Genomic DNA, 22,870 nt, shown 5'->3' on the forward strand with positions numbered 1-22,870 from the left:
CGCACATACACACACAGACACAGGTTTCTTAAATCTCGGGCACACAAGCACACAGACAGTCAGTTAAAGTCCAATAATAGGCAATTTAATAACAGGCAGGCTTTGTTAAAACAGTCAAAAATGGGGGAGACAGAGGGGACACATTCTTTAGCGGAGATCCCAGAAAGCTGGCCAGTCTTTGGTACCCTTTTTGTAGTCTGTAGTCCACCTTAGTTCTAGGGGTTCTGTCCAAAAAGGAAGGGGAAAGGGGGCAAGGTGGAGTCGGGCGACGAGGGCGTGGCTACAGCCTTAGCTGTGTTCTGGTGAGCCAGCTCTGGAGGTGCCTCAGGACAGAAGAAAACACAGTAAAGGCACCAATTCTATTCTTCACTGCAGTGTGTCCAAATCTGCATTGTTTTACTCGCCTCCTATGCAGGGACGTGGCAATCCACTCAGCGTGGATTTTGTTGACCCTTTGCATCTGGTGTCCTCTCTGCCATCTCTGCTCACTTCTGCCAGGCCAGTCTCAGGGGCTCTGCTCTGAGTCCTTTTATCTGTGTTGGGAGGTGATTGCTACTTGGCTACAGGTGTGCCAATTTACTGCAGGGGAGGTCCTTCAGACACTCAAGAGAGAAACACTTCAAATCCATGAATTACACAAAATCAAAAAACAATACGGTGCAATAAAACACAAAAAGATCTCTCCTGGTCACTTTGTGACACTCCCCCCCAACTTGATCCGTTGTCATCCTGACAACGGGCTTCTACTCACGACACCTGGCAGGCTTAACCCCCAGAGTTGTCCGTATTGACCTGCGAGGCGGACTGCTTTCTGCCTGTTCACCTTGCCTTGCTGTCCTGACGGTGTTGCAGCTTCCTGCATATGCATTACCCCAGGCCCTTGTTTTTCTGGATCTGTCGGCTGTGGCAGTTCCACTGAGTGGCCCTCTGCAGACTCCCCTTGAACTGGCATCCACTGGGGCTTAAAAGGAAGCATCAGAGGGAACCCACTCACCACTGTTCCATCTTGTGGCCGTTCTGCTTCCGGGGGAGGGGGGGGGGGTCTCAGGTCATTACGATGACTGGTTCTCTCAGGTCCCTCACGACCTTCTGGTCGAACTCTATACACAGGGCTGTCGGGGAGAGTGCTGCCACCACAACAAAGGGCTCCCGAATCCATCAAGGAGCCAACTTCCCTTGAGCCCTCCAGCGGAAGTTTCTGATTAAGATCCTCTCACCAGGTAGTAGTGGTAGGACCCCCTGTCTCAGATTGTGGCGCTGTTGATCCCTTTTCTGTCTCTGTTGGGCGTGTTTTGCAACAGTCTCATATGCCCAGAGTAGAGCTTTGTGATGAGCCTGTATCCATCCTCCTGATGTGGTTCCTCCAACGACTGGACTGGCTCCCATCATTGCATCCACAGGGAGACAGGCATGCCTGGGATCCTGTATCCAGGATAGTCTCTCCTCCAGCAGTGACCTCCACTGTTGAACACTCTCCGACAAAAGAGGGCTTAGATGGTTTTTCATTTTGCTCTCCGTCCACTCGCCCTACAGTGGCTGGACCTGGGGGTTTAAAGGCAGCTGGGTCTGCTGGCGCTGAGGGCAGTCCTGGCGGAGGTGCCCTGGTTGTCCACAATGCAAGCAAATGGGGCACCCTTGTTCATCCCAACGAGGGTGTACCATTGAGCATCGAGGGCGTGCCTGTTCAAAGATCCTTCCTGGCTGAACAGAAGCTTGCTTGCTGCTCCTCAATTCCTCCTTAAACAATTTCCCAGCTCTGTGACCAGCTTTACCAGTTCCACTCTGGTCTGGTCTTTCCACTGAGTGAAGTCATCAACCAGGGGCACTGTGGTGACTTGGTGGGACTGGTTCTCACATTCATCCTTCCTTCTCCAACTCCTTAGCTTCCTGAAACAGCTCAGAACAAGTCATGTTAGGGTTTCAGCGTACTTGCCTTTGTAGTTCCTTTTTTAACAGCCCAGCTTGTAGACTGACAATCATTTGGTCCCTCAGGGTGGTTTCCTGACGGACTGTCCCATCTGGTTCTGCCACTCTCCATCGCTGAAAGGCTTCCCGGATACGAAGGCTAAAATCACTCAGTGCTTCTCGACAGCCTTGCCTTATATTAAATCTCACATGGAGGTCAGCAGCAGATGAAGAACCCCCATACAGTCTGTATTCCTATTTTGTTCATCAAACAGCTAGATTTCCCGTTTAGCATCCCCTTCTATAGCACTGAGAATAAAATCGATTTTCTGTTCTTCTGTGAGACTCTCAGCCCTGAGAAGTGCCTTCATCTGATTGGCCCAGTCCCCATATTTAAAACCATCACTCTTACCATCAAACTTTGAGGCCTAAGGTACACCCATAAACCATGGCCACATTAAATTAGAAGCCACTGGTCCAGGTGCTGCTGCCTGGTTTTCAATGCTCATGACTGCACACTTGTAGCCCAGAGATCCTGCCGACAATGCCAAAAAGTGTCAGAGGTTTCTTAAATCTCGGGCACACAAGCACACAGACAAAGTCAGGTAAAATCCAATAATAGGCAATTTAATAACAGGCAGGGTTTGTTATAACAGTCAAAAATGGGGGAGACAGAGGGGACACAGTCTTTAGCGGGGATCCCAGAAAGCTGGCCAGTCTGTGGTACCCCTTTTTGTAGTCTGTACTCCACCTTAGTTCCAGGGGTTCTGTCCAAAAAGGAAGGGGAAAGGAGGCAAGGTGGAGTCGGGCGACGAGGGCGTGGCTACAGCCTTAGTGCACTCAGCTGTCAGCAGGGCGCTGGATATACTGGCAGTGTGTTCTGGTGAGCCAGCTCTGGAGGTGCCTCAGGGCAGAAGAAAACACAGAGTAAAGGTACCAATTCTATTCTTCACTGCAGTGTGTCCAAATCTGCATTGTTTTACTCACCTCCTATGCAGGGGCGTGGCAATCCACTCAGCATGGATTTTGTTGACCCTTTGCATCTGGTGTCCTCTCTCTGCCGTCTCTGCTCACTTCTGCCAGGCCAGCCTTTTTCTTTCTCCCAGTCCTTTTATCTGTGTTGGGAGGTGATTGCAACTTGGTTACAGATGTGCCGATTTACTGCAGGGAAAGTCCTTCAGACACTCAGGAGAGAAACACTTCAAATCCATGAATTACACAAAATCAAAATCAGTGCAATAAAACACAAAAACATCTCTCCTGGTCACTTTGTGACATAATCTCACTCCAAACTTTTCATGAAACCTGAGAGCCCTGGTCTACTGTGAATTTTCAATCACACTGCTGCTGCTGTGACTGTCTTTGATATGACTGAGCGGACTTCCTTTAACCAAGGATTACAGTGCCAGTCATTCAAATTACAACGCTGCTACTGCCATCTATTGGTGAAAAGTAGTATAACTAAGCAAACAAACTGAAATCAGATTGAGTGTTCTACTATTTACACAAGCATTTAGAATAATAATAATCAAAAAAATAATGGTGGGGGGGCCAAGTTAGTAACATAAACTAATATAAACACAATTCTGGAAACAATCTTAACTCATGAAATGTCTAGGGTGCCACACAAGCTCTTGTAATAATAACTTAGAACTTAAATCAGAATAATAGAATAGAATGCATATGTGACACTGTGGTCTCATCATTTCTCACAGGTGGAAAATTGATGGAAAAGTCCTCATTTTGAGAGAATACATTTCTTTCTTACACTGGATGGAAGTGATGATCTGTTCGGTTATTTTCCACAATAGCAGTGTGGCTGTATGGATGGCATTGTGGCTCAGCTGTTCCACCACTTTGGTCTGTACTGAAATATCTTTATTGGGTCATGCCATTAAATTTAGCACAAATCCCAATTACTTTGATGATCTCATGAATTTTCATGTGGCGCCACCAGCAGACTGACATTTGTGGTTCAGAGTGAACACTTCATGAAATGCCATGGTCTTAATGAAATCTGGTGATGCTCTGACTTTTCACTTAGCACCATACAAGAAAATCTCTATTTAATCAATACTTATTCATGAAGCCTTGCAAAGCTGCTACCACGACTTTAGACTCTAATGACTAATCCAAATAGTGTTTTTTATGTGGCCACCTCTCTCAGAACACATAGGCTTCCATTTGATCAAACGTAGCACACTGACTCCAAGACACATGCTGGGAACCTCAGCATATTTTCTCCTCTGGCATGCAGTGAAGCAATCCTCACAGACAACTGTTTAAATCACACAAAGCTCCTGCTGTTGATATGTTGTAAACTTATATACAATGTCTATATTGATCAATCAAGGCTCCCAGTGTGGCTATGAGATTGCCAGTTTCACTAAAAGCAGAATCATCTCACTACCATAGGTGGAAAAATAAAATCTGATTATTTAGAGATACAAACAGTATCGATCTCTTTCTATGAAGCAAACATGAAAACAATTTTGGATAAGTACATTTCTGCTGTGAGTCAGCCTGGTGAACATACTTAAGTCAGCAGCTGTCCCCTGAGCTCAGGAGCTGGGTTGACATGTTGAGCGCAGATCAGAGTCAGTCTAAACTGAAAAAACGGAACACTTCAATAGCGCTTATACACCCCTAACATCTTGCGTACTATGTGGATTCCTAGCTACTCATGACATTCATTGGTCTTTGGCAATGTTTTTGTGCAATAAAGTAAGGGATGAATAAAGGGAGAGATGGATTCACATCATTCACAGGAAATGTATAGGGCAAACTTAAACATAGCAAAAATGGTAAATGGACTGTACTTATATAGCACTCTCTTGACCACTCAAAGCGCGTTTACACTACACGTCACATTCACCCGTTCACACACATTCATACACTGATGGGAGGGGCTACCACGCAGGGTACCAACCTGCTCATCAGGAGGAAACTAACCATTCACACACATTTACACAGCAACGTGAGCAAACTGCCCAAGGACACATTGGACTGGAGCCGGGAATCGAACCGCCAATCTTCCAATTGGTGGACGACTGCTCTACCTCCTGGATTGGCGGTTCGATTCCCGGCTCCTCCAGTCCACATGTCGATGTGTCCTCGGGCAAGACACTTAACCCCAAACTGCTCCCGTTGCTGTGCCAACGGTGTATGAATGAGAATGAATGGTTAACCCTGTGTGGTAGCCCCTGCCATCAGTGTATGAATGTGTGTGAATGGGTGAATGAGTTGTAATGTAAAAGCGCTTTGAGTGGTTGTAAAGACTAGAAATGCGCTATATAAGTACAGTCCATTTACCATTTACCAATATGACACCATAAGGCCAGTGATTACAAAAAGGGGAATTGGGAGAAAATTACATAACAACATTATGTTTTTTATTGCAATTCAAGGTCCTTATGATTTCTTCTGGCCCCAGGAAATATTCTGACCAAACGCATGGCCAGTACAGTTCCTCTCCATGCCTCTGAAATTGGGTTATGAGGTGTCAACACACACATGCTCCAAATCACTTCTGTTACACTTGTGCCTATACATTTATTGTTGATTTATGTGCCTCACTGTGATGATCATCACAGAGATCCTGACAAAAAAAGTTATAAGAATGCATGTACTGTAAATACATAAACGTAAATACATACATAAATCTATTATGTAGCTTTTTGTGTACTAATTTGCATGTCTTGCATTTGAATTAATTTTTTATATAATGGGATATGGGATTTTTATTTTTCATTTTCATGAAGTGTGCATGTTTTCCTGTATATATTGGTAGGAGTTTACCAATATTTGGTGTTTATTGTACAAGTTGGACTGATCTCTTTTCTCATTCTGCTTTTGCAGGGAGCTCTACTGTATTCACCCAGCAACCTACAGACTTGGTGGTGGTTGCAGGCCAGCCAGTAACCCTGCCCTGTTCCATCCCTGGCTACCATGGCATGGTGCTCTGGCTGCGTGATGGCATGGCTTTGGGTGTTAACAGGGATCTATCAGGTAACCACTTTATCCTTATCTGATCTGATTCAAATGCAATATAAGATTATCTACATGAGTCAAACATGTAAGTGTACTTATTGTGTTCACACCTTGTAAACTCCTACACAAAGCACTCACACTTTTTAGGGCCTGAGAACAAAAGTGCCAGGACCCAACAATCCCTAGCACTAAAAGTGTGAGGAAGTATTGTTTTTGTAAAGATTATTAGGGCCCAAAGACCTAGCAGTGCTAAGGCCCTATTGTATCTGTATATTTCTTGTATCTATATGTTATATAGGACTAATAAATATAATAATATAATAATAAATGAATTATATTTGTTATAATATTTAGTATACTATATAATCATAATATAATAATAATATAGGACTGAATTAGGACCTGAACACCTAACAGTGTAAATGGTCTATTGTATCTAAAGGAATTATTATTAGGGCCCGAGCACCAAATGGTTATTGAATGTAACTGTTATTGATAGGGCCCAAGCACTGAATTGTGCAAAGGTCCCATTGTATCCTTGAATTATTATTATTGCTACAGAATCGTATTTTTGAGAGGCTAAATGTGCTCGAAACCTCTGGGAACTTTGCACAAATGTCAGAGGTGGTTAAAAACAAATGTATATTTGGTCCACAGCATGGGTGTGGCAAAATGGCTCGACAGTGTCCCTTAGTAAATTCCAAATTCAAAGCCCCCACCTTTAGATCTGAACTAGAAAGTTTACCCCACCAACTTCAAATTAGGTGAGTGTCTTCTAAAGACCTTTGTGATGAAAAATTATTGAAATTGTAATTTTCACTGTGGCCGTGGAGATGCAACAAATTGCGATGTTTTGCCATGAAAAAGGAAGTAGTTGTAACTCAGATGTACATTGTCCCACCTGATCCCGAATTTCTCATGAAGAAAAAACTATTGTAAACCAACTCCACATCGTCAGATCTTTCCCAATTTCCACATGCTTGTTGAAGTCCAGTTTGAAGACGTGTACAGGTCAATATAGTCATAGTGACACCTACTGGCATTAGTAAGTCATAAGCACTATACTTTTACTAACTACTCATAGCAGATTAACCAGATCCACCTAGAATTCGGTCAACTAAGTTGTAAGACCTTTATGATACTAAAAGTGAAGCTCTTAAGTTTTCATAAAAAGTTGTTGTCATGGCGACACATAGTTTGCCATTACATACAAAGCTGTTTTTAAGGGGCTAGGGATGCTTGAAAACTCACACAAATGTTAAATTGACATATATTTATATGAAATTTGGTAGGCACTCACAAAATGATCTCAAATCTCTTAGAATAAGCCTCTTGGAACCAAGAGTCCAACAGGAAGTTGGAAGCCATTTTGAATGTACTCTGCATTTTGTCATCTATTCATTCAACCTTTACATAAATGTCAATGAATCATTGAGGACAGGCCCTCATTTTCAATGATGTGGAGAGCACATTTAAAACAGACTAAATACACACAAGAAAACAAAACAATAACAGGTCACAGTTAAAAACAGTTACATTCATGAGCACATTAGTTTATAATCATAGTTTTAAATTGGCCTAAAGGTATAAATGTTTGAATGTGTGTTGTAAGAGTTGCAGCACAAAAACTAAAAGTTTTTCCAAATTCAGTATTTACATGTGGGATATTGAGTCACTTGACTGTGTGAAGTAATGACTATGGGACCAGTTTAAAAGGGATGTGATGTGTGGTGGCATGTAGATATTAAAAGTTTTGTAAATTACAAACAACCAATGCCTTTCGTCCAATTGTTTGATGAGTGGAATTATGTGGAGTGATTAACTGAATCTAATTGTTTAAATGTTAGGGGTAGAGGTGTGTCTAAAGCTGACATCACCATAATCCAACACAAGGAGACAGCCTCAATAATCCTCTTCCTACAGAGCACTTGGTCATGACTGGTCATTTTTATTACCACCTTTAAGCAATGGGACTACATCTGCAGATTTCCAGACCCGAGGGAAATCTCCAGTAGAAATGTAAACATTAGATATGTCATTTGGTCAACAATAAATGGGACACAGCTCTTTAAAAAATCTAGTTTATCCTCCCCAGTTGCTTTACTGCAATCAAGTGTTTAAATTGCCTCCTAACAACAGAGGAGGCAAAGCACTGTAGGATGAACTGAGAGGCACCTAAGCCAATGGCTGATTGTTGAGAGCAGACCAGGGGTACACTGTATCAAATTGATTCCCAGCAGCAGCTAAGTCTGTGTTAAAAGCATGGATTATCTATTAAGCATTCATTAAGTGTAACATAAGAGGAAATGGATATAGATTATTTGTATTTGTTAATATTTACTGCTTTCCAAAAATGTTGATGGCTTTTTAAAAGAGCTGAAGATGAATCCTATATGTCATCAGCCTTTGCTTTACTCAAAGTGGATGTGCATACATTTCCGCCGATGGGATACTTCATCAGTACGCCTTGCTAGTATGCAGGCTTTGTCTCTTGCCTTGAACATCATTGATCATTCTGTGGAGAACCAGGAGCTTGGTCTGTCTTTAACCCTAAGCTTTTCAAAGGGTGCATGTCTGTCAAGGATAGCAAGTAATGAATTTGCAAAATATTCCAGTGCCAATTCTACATCTGGTATTTCACAGGTGCGCTATAAAATACTGTCAGCAAGGTCACTCTGAAAAGCCTGTCCAATAAAATGTTTTAAATTTCTTTTGATAACAATCTTACACCTAAATATTTTCAGTCTCTCACTTCCAGCGCAGACTAGAGGACAGTGGTCACTAAGGCCAAGCCCAAAAACTGCGGAAGTAATTTTATCTCTCCTACTACACAGAATAAAGTCTACCAGAGTTGATTTAGAAATTTGGTCTGGTTGGCTCATCAATCAACTGTGACAGTTTGGAGGTGTCACACATCTAACTTAGGCTATTTGAGTAATTTATTAACCAAAGTAGGTTCAAATCACCCAGAGAAGCACCTTTGAGTTACTGAATTGAGCCAGTAGGTCTGCTTAATTGCACTGGAAACAGCTGAAGGTGGCCTGTATAATTATTACTAAGAGCAATAATGGCAGTATTCAAACAGTAATAGATAAACACGACTTCACATTTCCAGCCACACCACCCCCTCTTCCAAATCTGTCTATCCCTACATAACTTTAAAAGTTATCCTGAGCACAGACCATGATTTTCTTTTTTTTCTGTTATGTAAGGAAGCCTCAGAATCACGTATACTCTGTTTAAGCCAAGAAGTGTGATACAAGAAGTTTCAGATGGAATGTGAAAATAATTATCCTGGAAAGGACAATAAATCTATCTATCTATCTATCTATCTATCTATCTGATCTCATTTAAAATAATAACAGACTTCTGATATTAAAATGGCCATTTTCTAGATTTGAAAGTTGGGTTGAGTATGACTTGTCCAGAGTCACAGGAGAGCAACCTAGAGCTTGTTTTGGGTTTAGGATTTATGATTAATACATTTTAGGGTTATAACTTGTACACAGAATAAGCTGGCAATGTTTGTAGGAGCCATTTGTGATCAGTTCAGGAATGCCAAATACAGAAGCAGGGACTGAGAGTGGAGGACAGGTTGCGTTCTGTGTGTCATACCTTCATGCAGTGAATGCTTTGCAGGAATACAGTATGAGTTGTATTCATTGTTGAAGATGAGATCTTTTGTGATGTCGGTGGAGGCGGTCATGTTTGAATAGATCTGTTCTGTTGTAAAAGGCAGTAAAGTTGTGACAGTTTGAGCTTTTTTTTTTCTTTTGGGTGTTTGGGGTGCCAGCATGGTCTTTCCCCTGTCTGTTAGTCTACTCACAATGTATTTTAACATCAAACCAACACTCAAGGACGAAACCTTTTACAGCTACCACTCTTTTGTTTAATTGAATGTTCACAAACACAAATGACATACATTTTCTTGACCAAGTCCAATAAATCAACAGCAGAAAATAAAAGTCAACAATGTATTTTCTTCCTCGTTACTTGAATTTTTTTTTTTTAATAAAATGCAGTTCAGCTCAGTTCTCAAAATAAATTAGGGTGGATTAGGGTAATGTCCCACATTGACCAATGCGTACTGTGTTAAGTTATATTGTTTAAAATTACCTAAAAACTGTAGGCTGTATGTTCACGTGTAATTTTAAACAATATAACCTAAAAACTGTAGGTCTACGAAATTTAATGACTAAATATGGGTATGCACATTTCAAAAAGTTTTGGCAGATAAGGCTGGTTTGTGTAAATGAAAGTATTTCTAAGCCTAAAAAATAGTATCCCATTACAAAATCTACAAATTCTGAAATGATTAGGCACGAGTGCCATTTTCCTTTTGAGTACAATATCCAAAAATTGTCCTCTGATTTAACAAGGAAACATTTCAGGGATTTCATAATGATATTAAGTGTCAGTGTATCATGAATTGGATTCATATGTAAATATGGTAAACAAGTCAGAATTGCAAAAAGTGTCCCACATTACCCTAATCTACCCTACTTCAGTTCTCAGAAAAATAAGTCAGTTCAGTAAAGTTTTAACAAAAAAAACCAAAAGTGTCTTCTCACAGCGTCAGTCAGTAGTCATGTGTGTGCTTCGGTCTGAGGTTTGTTTTTTCAGTCTGAATGGAGATATGACTGAACGTCTCCAGACTGGCCAATCGTTTTTTTAACGGCGTGTGATGACAGGTTAGCAGGGGATCAACGGAGTGCTGCTGAAGTGAATGAAACGGTAACGGGATAACTACGTTCTTTTTTTCCCCGTCTCTATCTCTCTTTCTTCTGACTCCCAGAAATACATAAAAATGTTTGGCCTTTCCTGCGAGTGGCTAGTAGTGAGGCTGTTTCCGGGGTGTGTCTTGGGGTTGACAATATGGGATCCTGAACTAAGATCCGGGTCGTAACAAAGTAGGCAGTGGGCTTGAAATCATGCACTGTTGGCTTCAAAATACTGTCTATGAGGCAGATAAAATCATCTAAGTTGTTGTGTTGTGAGATCATTTTTGCTATTAACATCATTATATAGTAAACAAATAGCAAGAACCATGAACTGTTTTATTTTTATTCATCTCATAATCACATTTGAAACAATATTCACTGACTGATATTCACTGAATTATTCAGCCAATACAGAAAGCCTTCTGATTAAGTGTATGTGTGCTAGGTGGGTGGGCCTAGATGGGCTCATAGCTACATGCCAGGTCTCAGCAAGTCTGTTGGTTAGTTTGCTAACTGCAGCAGTTAGCAAACTAACTGCTAACAGCAACAAAACAAAACATCTCACATTTGAGATTAGAATAATTTACAGTGTTTAGTGTAAAGACTAGCAAAAGATTTTGAAATTGGAAGCAAATTTAACTTTTGACCCAAAGTTTCACTATTATCTATGTAATTGACTTACACCCACACCAAAATAATGTTTTTCAGGGGACTATATTTTGTTTTTCAATTGTGGTTCAACCCATGGTTTTAAGCTGATTTGTGACATGACTGCAAAGGTGAACGCTGTGAAGATAAATGCAAAATAAAACTGCTTTCATGCTTCATTTGACATCATCTAGTGTACCTGAAGCACTGCTGACAAATACAGCTGCATTAGTAGAAATTAAACAACTCTAGTTGACTTCTTCATCAGTATGAAAGAAGTACCAACTTTAATGTTGATGGAGCTGCTGATGTTTTTATTAAGGCTAGTTTTCTGTTTTGTGTTGTTATTGTATTGCATGCATGATTTGGGTGTGTTCAGGTAACACTGGGCTGTAACTAAGGATACATGTGCTTTATTAAAACTAGGCTCTTTTCTGTAGATTTAGCCAAAGCTTATATTGGTAATAATAATAATAATGGGCTTTCCAATTTAATTGTCAAGATCTGGAATGTGGTACACTACAAAGAAATCCAACGGGCTAAGGGCCGTCCACACTGAGATGGATAACTATAATGATAACTATAAATGTATAGTTTTAAATATCATTCTAATTCGAGTGGATGGTGCAGTCCATACCACAACTATAACAATAATGATAGGGGAGAACAATATTGTTGGAATCACTTTAGGAGTGATTTGATGAACAAAAACGCTGACTGTCAAAATCAAAATGTAGTTATTTGAACACAGCTTTGATGTAAGGGGAGCTAGAGGGGGCACCGAATAAAGATGAACTGATTTCCAGAGAAGAATGAGTGACCTGAGGAGATACGTATGTGATGATGATTGTGAATGATGCAAGATGTGCAGACCACATGATGGATAACTGCTGACAGCAAACCCCGCCTGTAGTGATGAATCTTGTTTCTTTTGAAAAGCCAAGCACAAATCCAGAACAAGTCGGCCTCGATGAACCACCTCAGCCCAGGTCGCCATCGCAGTAGAGCTGTGAAGTAGAGTAATTCCCACCCTGTCATCCATTCCACTGAATCTATTGGCAGTTCCAGTGTAGCAGTGTAGGTGGTGGCCCCGCATATCTTTTCTTCTGAGGAATGGCTGCCCATCTTGGTTGTAGGGTTCTCCATGCAGAGGCCGAAACTAGTTGTGACACTGGAGGATCATCAGGCCTGAGCTACAAGCCCGGATGATCGCATAGGAGATATGCTTTGCCCATGCAGCAGCAATGGAAATAAAACTTGCAATCAGCTGATCTTTCTTTTGAAGTTCTTCAGGTGGTGGATATTCTCTTTCAACAGTGAGTAGCCTATTGATGATATCAGTTTTTTCACAGCAATTTTAGTTGAATTAAATTAAAAAATAACTCATAAAGCATTGTCACGATGGAAAACTTTAGAATAAGGTAAAGTAATGAATGATTGAGTGGCCTTCTCAAACGTGTGTTTTTGAGCTTCAGTGCTTTATGGTTTAAGATTTCTGTCTGATTATTAAAAATCCTTATCTAAGTAAAAGATAAGAACAACCAATATCCAAAAGTGTATTAAAATAGATAGACACAGAGTTGGTTTCTCGCAGAGCTTCTGGTGGGTACACAGAGGTGCAGATGCATACCTGTGCTTTTGCCATAAATTAATCGAAGCTTGACAAGCACAGTTTCAGGAGCGGGAACACACACCAATTACACCCCTTCTGGCTCCTATATATACAGACATAACCATCTGCCCCCTTGTTCGCTCGCATTCGTGTTTCTCCCGTCTGTACTAGAACAACCATTGTGATCAAGAAGTTACTTATTAATAGTGACTTACCAGTTACCACAGCATGGATTTCCTATCTCTGTCTCCCTCCGACGATGAGGCCTTCGGAGGTACACCAGTTACCCAACGCCAGGGTCTCCAACCAGCCGAAGAAGCCGCCATAGCCTCGGTGCCCGAGGCCCCACCATCCCGGCTCCTAAACCAGCTAAGGAAGCGGTTGACCCCTACAAGCTCCGTGTCCTCCATCGTCACCATCCCGTCCGGATCATCCCTCCTCAACCTCCAAAACTATAGTTCATCCGACGACTCCTCCACCTCGCCAGGTACGCCTCCTCCACCAGCCAAAAGAGGACACGGCGCTTCGAGGACTTCCTCCAGAAGACCCCGCAGTCATCCAACTCCCTCACCTGCGAGGATAACTCCAGCCCCCCAGCTGCGCTCCGACACCGGCGTCTCCACCCGCAGCCGCTCGATGCGCCACCATGCCCCACCAAGGTCCACTGCCAGCCAGTTCTCCTCAAACATCTCTGACTGGACCGTGGCCACCCTCCATAAGACACTCCGAGAGAGGGGAATCCACTTCAGCCGTGCCGACAATAAGGCCAAACTTTTCAACAGCCTCATGGCCGCGTGCTGCTCCCGCACCACCATCCTCACTGGCGTCTGCCCACGTCCCAGGCCACCATAATACTATCGCTGACTCTCTCTCTCGCTTCATGTTTCAGAAGTTCAAAAACTTGGCTCTGCACGCCGATCCGCTGCCGACTCCAGTTCCTCCATTGACTTTCAACTTATAAATCCATCTCTAATACCCCTGCTCGTCGAATCCCAGAATCACATCGTTAACAGTTTATCACCTGCAACACTCTCCTCATACTAGACAGCCTGGAATAATTTTCATCAATTTCATAACCGACATAACATTATTTTCCCCTCGTTTGATCTCACTACTGTAATCTGCTACGTTACTTATTCCCATTCTGCCTTGAAAATAAGAACATCTACCATCAAATCCTACCTCAGCGGCATTAGTTTTTTCTCTAAACTTATCATCGGTACTCCTAGCCCAGCCTTAAACCATCCCCAAGTAAAGTCTCTTCTCTCCGGTCTCCTCCGCCAAGAACCACCCAGACCTCCTAAACGGCTTCCTCTTACCGCCAAACTACTGTCTGCTTGCCTACACACTATTCGCTCCGGTTACCAAACTCCTCACATCGTCCTGACCCTCGAAGAGATGTTCATTTTAGCTTTTTTCGGTTTCCTCAGATGCTCAGAATTCGCCGCATCATCATCCCACTTCGACCCGTGCAGTCATGCTTGCATCTCTGACTTATCACTGTTTTCCGACGACACTATAGTACTCCATCTGAAGAAAACAAAAAATAATCAATCCGGCCATCCTACACCCGTCTTCTACTTTAAAAATCAGTCCTCCATTCGTCATCCTTTCTAACTATCTCCTCTACCGAAAATCCCACGGCACACCTCTATCTCACCCTCTTTTCATCTCCGAATCCAGTCAAATAACCACTCAGTCCTGGTTTCATCATCACTTATGCCAAATACTGTCATTATCCGGTTTATCGCCTACGCATTACTCCGGGCGCTCTTTTAGGCTGCGACTTCAGCATCCCGTAACAGAATACCTGAGCACTTCATTCAAATTATGGGCCGCTGGGCCTCGTTAATCTCAACGATCTAAGATCCGCACAAGCACATCTTAAATAATTGGAGGTTTTTGGGGGTTTGTCGCTGCCCGGGCGCAGCGGCGGATCCTTCATCCGACCTCCCCACACCGCATCCAGATCTCGTACCAAGACCACTCATCATCATCATGCACAATTCATTCAATCTGTCAATAAATCTGTTAAATCGTATTTCATTGGTGATGTGTTCCTTGCTCGTGAAATGGAGCCTGATTTAATGAGGAGTTGCAGACTGGAATGTGATGCCACTGCACTGGAAACAAGCTTTCAGAAGAAAGATATTAGTTTGTAGTTCTGTTTTCTCTAAACTGTTTACATTTCAACATTTTTCCATATTCTTCACCTCTGTTTTAACTATGACCTTCTTGCACCCATCCAGTTATTTTATGTTTCCTGCAAATAACAATTAGTCATGCAATAGGTGGCTGCATTTGTTCACATCAGGCCTTATCAGCAAGTCCACCATCCCTGTGTAACATCTGAATAATAAATCAAGGCTAAACATTCAATTATCGGTCCAGCTACAACATTCAGAGGCTTCTGTGTGTACATACAAATAGCTCTCAACAGGAGGTGTCTGCTGAATAATTGACAAAATAGCCATCATTATTATTATCATCATTATTATTACAGGATTAAGATTTGATTAATCAAATGTGGTTCAAAGAAATAATCAATCATGGAGAAAGAGTAATCACCAAATATTTGAAACACACCACAGCTAGCTGACACTAACTTGGTCATATTCATAAAAAGGAATTTGTAACATAATGTTCTCTGGCATGAGGTCCGTCTAGTTTGGTCTGTATGCACACACCTTTAGACATTTATCATCCTTAAACAAGGCTTTTTCAAACTGTTTTCCTTAACTTGCATTGCTGGATTGTAGATGTCCACAGTCAAATGGGTTTACTTTCAAATGAGATGTCTGTACAGGGTGAATCCAAACAGGACAACTACAGCATGTAAAAAATGTAACCATAGCATAGCCAATAAGGGATGAATTTGCATCTGACTGCTCGCTTTTTATAACAGTTACTGTAAAACATGAAATCACATAAAATACAACTGCTTACTTTTTTTTTCTTTTATTAGTGAAACTACAAGACAACAAACAAGGTAGTACAGGACAAATAAAGTGCAGGACACGCAGACAAGAAAGTAACAAAAACAAAACAAAATAGTGTGTGTGTGTGTGTGCATGCGTGTGTGTGTGCTTAAGGGGTGTTTGGATGGAAGACAGAGGGTGTGATGTTAATGCTATAATGTAATAAAATATGGTGAATCATTGAATAATATAATACAGTACAACAAAACAGACTAGAGTACAGTATAATAACAATAATAATAATAATAGCCAATAATAGTCATCATCATAATAATAATAAGAGGCGGAAGGAGAAGAGGAAAGAAATGAACACACACAAAAAAATAAAAATAATAAAAATAAATGAATAAATACAAATATGGCAAAAGAGAGGGGGCAAGGCCAGATCGGTGGAACGGAGAGGCGAGCGAGAGGCCCCACCACCAGGCGCCAAGCAGAGCAGCCAGAAACCTCAGCAGGAGACAGGCGAAGTGGGGAGCGAGAGGCACCCCCCCTTTTTTCCTCCCTCCTCCTCTTTTTTCTTACTAATGTTTTCATTTATTTTACTTTGTTTTTTTGTTTATCCTTCTCTTCGTTTAGTTTGAATTACTTTTCATTTTAGGGGCGGTCCTGCCTGGAGCCACATCCAGACATTTATGGCGCTTTTCCACTACATAGTTCCAGCACGACTCGACTCAGTTTTTTTGTGTTTCCACTAGGGATAGTACCTGGTACCTGGTACTTTTTTAGTACCTGCTCTGCTGAGGTTCCAAGCGAGCTGAGCCGATACTAAATGTGACGTCAACAGACTGCCGGCCACTGATTGGTGTTATTCGGAAACTGTGTAGATAGACGGCAAAGATGAATCAAGTCAGAAGTTCTGTCTTAATACATGCTTTAATACGAGCTCGGTTCAAGTCTACATACCTGAGACACTGACAAAGATTCACTCCAGAACACAGGGGTCTTATACAGTCACAGAGAGGGTCAAATATCTTCAGTATGCCGTTTGAGCAAAATGTGATATCCTTTGTGAGGCACCTTAAGTTATTCTGGACTATATCAATCATTCTTTGACATGTTTCTTCAGACTTTGTGGTGCCTTACTGAGTGGGGTATGTTAAGAGAAAATACATACTAACAATTCCCCCTTTTTCTATTTGATTTCTTTTTCTTTTCTTTTCTTCTCTTTTGTGTTTTTTCTTTTCTTTACATATTTTATTATTTTTTTGTATTTTATTATGCTCACACTGCAAACAATTGAATATACTTAATATTACCACTTCAAACTTTGTATCATAGATATATTCAATAAATATAAGGCTTGAGACTATATCTAATCACTTATATTGAAAAAAATTATCCTATCACAAATAATAGATCTTCAGCATAGTTTCTTCAGGACACGTCCGGTTCTCCCCCTTCTCCTCTTCTAATAGCGGCAATCTTATCCTTCCTGCTGGGCTTCGGGGACGAGGGACCTATTGTTACCCAACCCCCTGTTCACCCAGTCTTTGCACCATCGCCGTTGAGAAGGTTGGGATCCATTCCGAGCGTGTTCCACAATATGCCGCTCCTTAAGGTGGTTCGTCCCTCAATGGTCATTGTCATTGGAGTCCTCAGAAGAATTGGATGAGATAGAAGTGGATTCACTATTGTCGTCTGGTGGAGCGTAGATGGTCACGTTCCTAACCGGATTCTGTATCACCGTCATATTTGTAACAGAATGGAGAGATTTCATGATTAGTGCTCGAAAAATAGGAAAGCAACATCCCATCAGTACGGTTACAATGAGAATAATCCCAATGATAGGTGCAAATATGCTCAAAATCCATGCAGTGGTAGGGTGTCCTCCAAAGAGTCTAAAAATGTTATCCCACGGCTTTTGATTCAAGTAGCCTCCTGTGGCTCGTGCATCTTTATTGGTTCGTACAATTCCTTCTTGGATCTCTCTAAGATTTAGGACAATTGCGAGTGACACCCATACTATGTTGTATAATTCCCGTTATGGCATTGACACATACTTGGGGTGATGTCATTTGTGTGGCTTTGAGCACAATCGGTTGAAAATCTACATAAGCGTCTTGATCTAAGTGTACGAAAAATTTGGAACAAGATTTTTCCATACTGCATTACAAAATTCAACAGTTGGTCTTTCAGTTACCACACTTAGTACTATGAGTAGTAATTACTTCATTTGTTACTGACTGATATTCAACTCGTACATCTACAGTGTATTATTCTAATGTAACATAGGTAACATTATGAATGTAGTAGGATCGAGTTGCGTTAGGAGTTAATGGATAATACAAACACTGCATTTCCAATTCAGTTATTGGAACATGTTGTAGCATGCCTACTTCTAAGTATGGTTTAGGCTTAGCAATTCTTGCTGGTATTGCTCTTCTCATGCGTTTATAAAGATCATTAGTCAATAATTCCTCCTTACGTGTCAGTGTGTTATTATCTGGTTTTAACTTCCAATTATCTTTACTTGTGTTGTTATTTTCACATGTAACAATGGTACCCGTGTTAGCATTACAAGCGATGAGTACATAAGGAATAGTTACGCAACAGGCAAGTATACAACAAGCAATTATAAGATTTATGTATAGATATGCTTGAGGTAAGTTGTATTTTACACTCGTATCATGCATCTTATTAATTTTGCGTGTTTGTTGAACTTCTGTTAGTTCGCCACTTATGTTGATGCTATGCTAGGAAGGGGTGCAGCCTTGATTCTGGTGGCATGGATCCATTGCGGTTGGCCTTTGTCTTTGACCGCTGTCCGAGTTACCAACAGAACTTGTGTTGGTGGGCCGTAACATGGTTCTCCTTCTGTAGGTTTCAGACTGTGGACCAGGACGTAATCTCCTGGTCCGAAAGTATGTGTGGGTGTGTCAGCTGGGTAGGGTAGAGAATCTATCACCTGCTGAGAATATTTAGAGACAAAAGAAAATAAATGTTTAAAATAGTTTTGTTGCAATTCCTGTAATTGTGTTAGGTCATCTGCTGGTCTCGCATTCATCTGAACACCTAAAGGAAAAGGACGGGCCATTAGTACTTCATGTGGTGACAAACCAGTAGTTTTGTTAGGCATTGCTCTTGTCAAGGCTATCAGTTCTGCAGCTTGTGCTGATGATACTGGTAACCTGTATGCCTCTACACATTGATCGTTGTCATTTACGATAGCATACTTTCTTTTCATGGATTCAAAAGCTCTCTGGCAATTGTTTAGCCATTCATCAATGCACTGTGTTTGCCAAGTCTTGATTTGCTTAGTAATGTTATCGACAGCAGGAAAAATGATTGTGGGAATAACTTTAGTACTGTCTTTACTAGATTTTGTTTTTGTATGTGATGTGCCTGACCAGGCAAATATCAGGTCATAATCATCATCTGATTCATATGCAGGAGGTTGCATAAAGTTATGAAGTTTTGGATATATCGGGACGGTATGATTGACAACAGGGTGTGTTGGATCAGATTTCTCTGAGTCTTGAGTCATAAAGGTCAATGTCTTGGGTTTCCGTTTCTTAGCTTTCTGAATATTTTCAGGCCATTGTTTACTCATCAATTCCCAAGCTTTGAATACATCAACCATGTAATCCTTATCCCACTTTGGACTCGGGACTGCCGTGTTGTCAAGTAAATACCCCCTTATTATATCCAACTTGGATTTATCAAAACTACCATCTCTAGGGTATCGATCATCTGTCCATTCAGAGATATCTGTTAGAAATGGTTCAACATAATAAAATCCTAGTTTGGTTTGCATCCACTCTCTAGGTGTCATTTGCTCAAGTGTCTTGATAGGAATATTTTTCAAATGCGGATTTGTCTTTAGCAATTTTTTCATAGCCTTTCGCTCTTTTTTTGGTAAGTCATGCTCTGACCTATTTTTTATATATGTAGATTTACATTGTGAGGTTTTACTGAATTTCTTCCCCATTGTTAAATGTTATATACTTACAACATAAATACACATGCATACATGTATTAAGCAAGAATTATTCGGAGAATTGTGCCGTTTAATTTTTATGGATTGTATTTTATTCTGCTGTGTTTCAAATGCTGCTCGATCGATCGAGACTTACACTTGCCTTTGTTTATATAATCAATAATAGTTATTCTATTAATTACCACTAGACAACCATTCTATCTTTCTCACAACATGTCAACACCTGTCACCAAAAATCGGGGCCGTCTGGCGGTCAGTCCGTTTAAGAGACAGTGTCTATTTCACAAGTAACACGAAACAAGTAACCCCTGCTTATCGAGGATCGGGGCCGTCTGGGCGGTCAGTCCGTCCAAGAATAGCTGTGTTCACGCCCCACTCTCAATAGTGAGCGTTTTTAATGTCCCTTTGTCTCCAAAGTACTTTTCAAGACACAACATAAATAACACCTGCTTACCTAGGTTCATCCCAGCGTAACAGTGTTTTACGCCTCACTCTCAATGGTGAGCGTTTTTAAGTCCCTTTGCCTGCAAAGTACTTTTTAATACACAATAGCGCATTCTTCCAACCGTTTTTTTTATTGTCCCGCCCGTAGCGTACAATTAGGCCTTTTCATTATTTCCAACATATATATTACTTACAACATAACCAACTACATCCATCACTTCAGTACACCAACTACTACTGTCTGCCTATCAAGTGAGCATGCTCATATAATGTGTGGCAACTTTTAAAACACAGCAGTACAGAATGACCAATTGTTTGAACTTTAAGTCAAGTTCATCAATCCATGTAGAGGTCAATTGTAAAATCATACACAGTTCACCCTTTCCAGGTTCTTTCTTGTGCACCGTAAGAGTAAGCAGAAAATCTATGCATCAAGATGTATAGTTAATTTGCTTACCTTGGCACATATCCTGTTCGTGTAGACGCCATTGTTATTCGGAAACTGTGTAGATAGACGGCAAAGATGAATCAAGTCAGAAGTTCTGTCTTAATACATGTTTTAATACGAGCTCGGTTCAAGTCTACATGCCTGAGACACTGACAAAGATTCACTCCAGAACACAGGGGTCTTATACAGTCACAGAGAGGGTCAAATATCTTCAGTATGCCGTTTGAGCAAAATGTGATATCCTTTGTGAGGCACCTTAAGTTATTCTGGACTATATCAATCATTCTTTGACATGTTTCTTCAGACTTTGTGGTGCCTTACTGAGTGGGGTATGTTAAGAGAAAATACATACTAACAATTAGTCAGAAGAGTTGTCGCTGGAAGAGTCATGAGCCGTCCCACACAAGAATCAAACCCGACATTTTTAAATACCAACAACAGTGTTACAGTCATTCGTTTCTCTTCTCTCTCTTTTGTGTGTGGCAGAAAGCCTCATACAGTAGCAACACCACTGCCTGAATGTCTCCACTGTTTATGTGTTTGTGTCACGCATAAAACAAAGTCACAGCAGTTTCGCCGAGCCGTGCTATGACGACCCCGCCCACGTTGAGTAGGTACCTTTTTGTAATGGAAAAGATCGTTTCTGGAGTAGTGCTAGAACTATATAATGGAAATGCGCCATTAAGTGGATGCTGGCCCGTCGCAGATCAAACCTCTATGCCTCCACCTGCAATGCACAACTCCCAGACCATTGGGAGGGAGTCTGTGCTGAGGAGTGGCATTCTGTGTTTTTTTTCTTCTCTCTCCCCTCCCCATCCCCTTTTCTCCCCTTTCCCCTCCCCCCTCCCTCTTTTGTTATGAGGGAGAGGGGGAGAGAGAGGAAGGGCCCCACCATCCCCATGCCCGCCCGCCCCCGCCAGAGGCCCCGCCATGCCAGTAGAGGAGTTCACCCCTACCTCAACGCCATCAATAGGCAAGGGAAAGAGAAGGGAATAAAAAAAAGAAAAGAAAAGAAAGAGAGAAAAAAATACATTTGTATATATATATATATATTAAATACATTTGTGTGTATATATATATATACAGATTTGAGGTGTCGCCAAGTAAGCAGAGAGATGGAGATAAGGGGCACCCCAAAAAGTTTGACAGTGACTTTGTGATCTTGTACCAGAATTGTTGAACAGGTGTGCAGTACCAGATGGCGTGGATATAAGTGTCTGGTTTCTTTTGAGTGCAGTTAATACAAATTTCTGATGAGAATCCCATTTTTAAACATTTTTTGTCCTGTGTAGTATGTCTTGTGGAGAATTTTGCATTGTATTAACTGTAGATTTGCATCTTTTGTCATGAGATAAATGTTTTGACAGATTTAGTTCCAGAAGTTGGCACCAGGAGCAATTGATAAATCATCTTCCCATTTTATTGTTGGTATGGAGAGTGAGTCTGAATATGAAATTAATCTGTATATTTTGGAGAGAAGTTTACCAGACTTTCTAAGAAGATATCAGATTTTTTTTGTACCTGTGCAGATGTTTAAAAAAAATTTGAAGTCATATTTGTGTCCATGTAATGAATGTATATGTATCATTAATTTATCGTACAGTGGGTTTATCAAAGCTTTTTCATTCAAAACAGCTGCCTGCTGCTGATGGAAACATAGATGAGACTGAACCAAAGCAGTGAAATTACAAAACCAAAACAATGAGCTCAAAAATGTTAGTCCAAAATCTCTCAGAGTTGTTCAGCTGGGTTGAGATGTGGTGAGTGTGAAGGGCATAGCATATTGCCAACTATGCCTGATGTGGACAGTGAACTACTGCAACAATACCCATGGTTTATTGTTGGGAAAATATTGAAAAGTCCTTGCTGTAATGACAATATCTATATAGAAGTTGATATGGTCAGTAGTAATATCAACCATCCTGTCAATATCTGTAACCATGCTGGTTTTCCCATATGACTGTAACAGTACATCCCACTGGTCTGCACTTCATAAAATAGTTATTGAGTTTTCCATCATAACCTAATTTCTCCCTGTATTATTTGGTTTTCCAAATCTCACTGAAGCAGTTAACCCTCTGATGTTTAGGTCACAGTATTCCAAATTTACTTGTGACTGTGAATGCAGCCAGTTTATTAAAATATTACTTTTTCAATAGTATAATAGCCAACTAATATTCAGCA

At 41.0% G+C, this 22,870-nt stretch overlaps 1 protein-coding gene across 1 annotated transcript in view; it reads left to right on the plus strand.

The window, feature by feature from the left end:
• The first annotated feature begins 1,307 nt into the window (after positions 1-1,307).
• Positions 1,308-22,870, plus strand: part of LOC128370977 (kin of IRRE-like protein 3) — a 125,056-nt gene continuing 103,493 nt past the window's right edge. Inside the window, exons 1-5 of the mRNA XM_053331159.1 lie at positions 1,308-1,682; positions 1,767-1,838; positions 1,993-2,121; positions 2,662-2,788; positions 5,764-5,913. Of these exons, the coding sequence (XP_053187134.1) occupies positions 1,308-1,682; positions 1,767-1,838; positions 1,993-2,121; positions 2,662-2,788; positions 5,764-5,913 (853 nt within the window). The remainder of the gene's footprint in view (positions 1,683-1,766; positions 1,839-1,992; positions 2,122-2,661; positions 2,789-5,763; positions 5,914-22,870) is intronic.

The sequence above is a fragment of the Scomber japonicus genome, chromosome 13 (genome assembly GCF_027409825.1).
Source record: "Scomber japonicus isolate fScoJap1 chromosome 13, fScoJap1.pri, whole genome shotgun sequence".
Taxonomy (NCBI): Eukaryota; Metazoa; Chordata; class Actinopteri; order Scombriformes; family Scombridae; genus Scomber; species Scomber japonicus.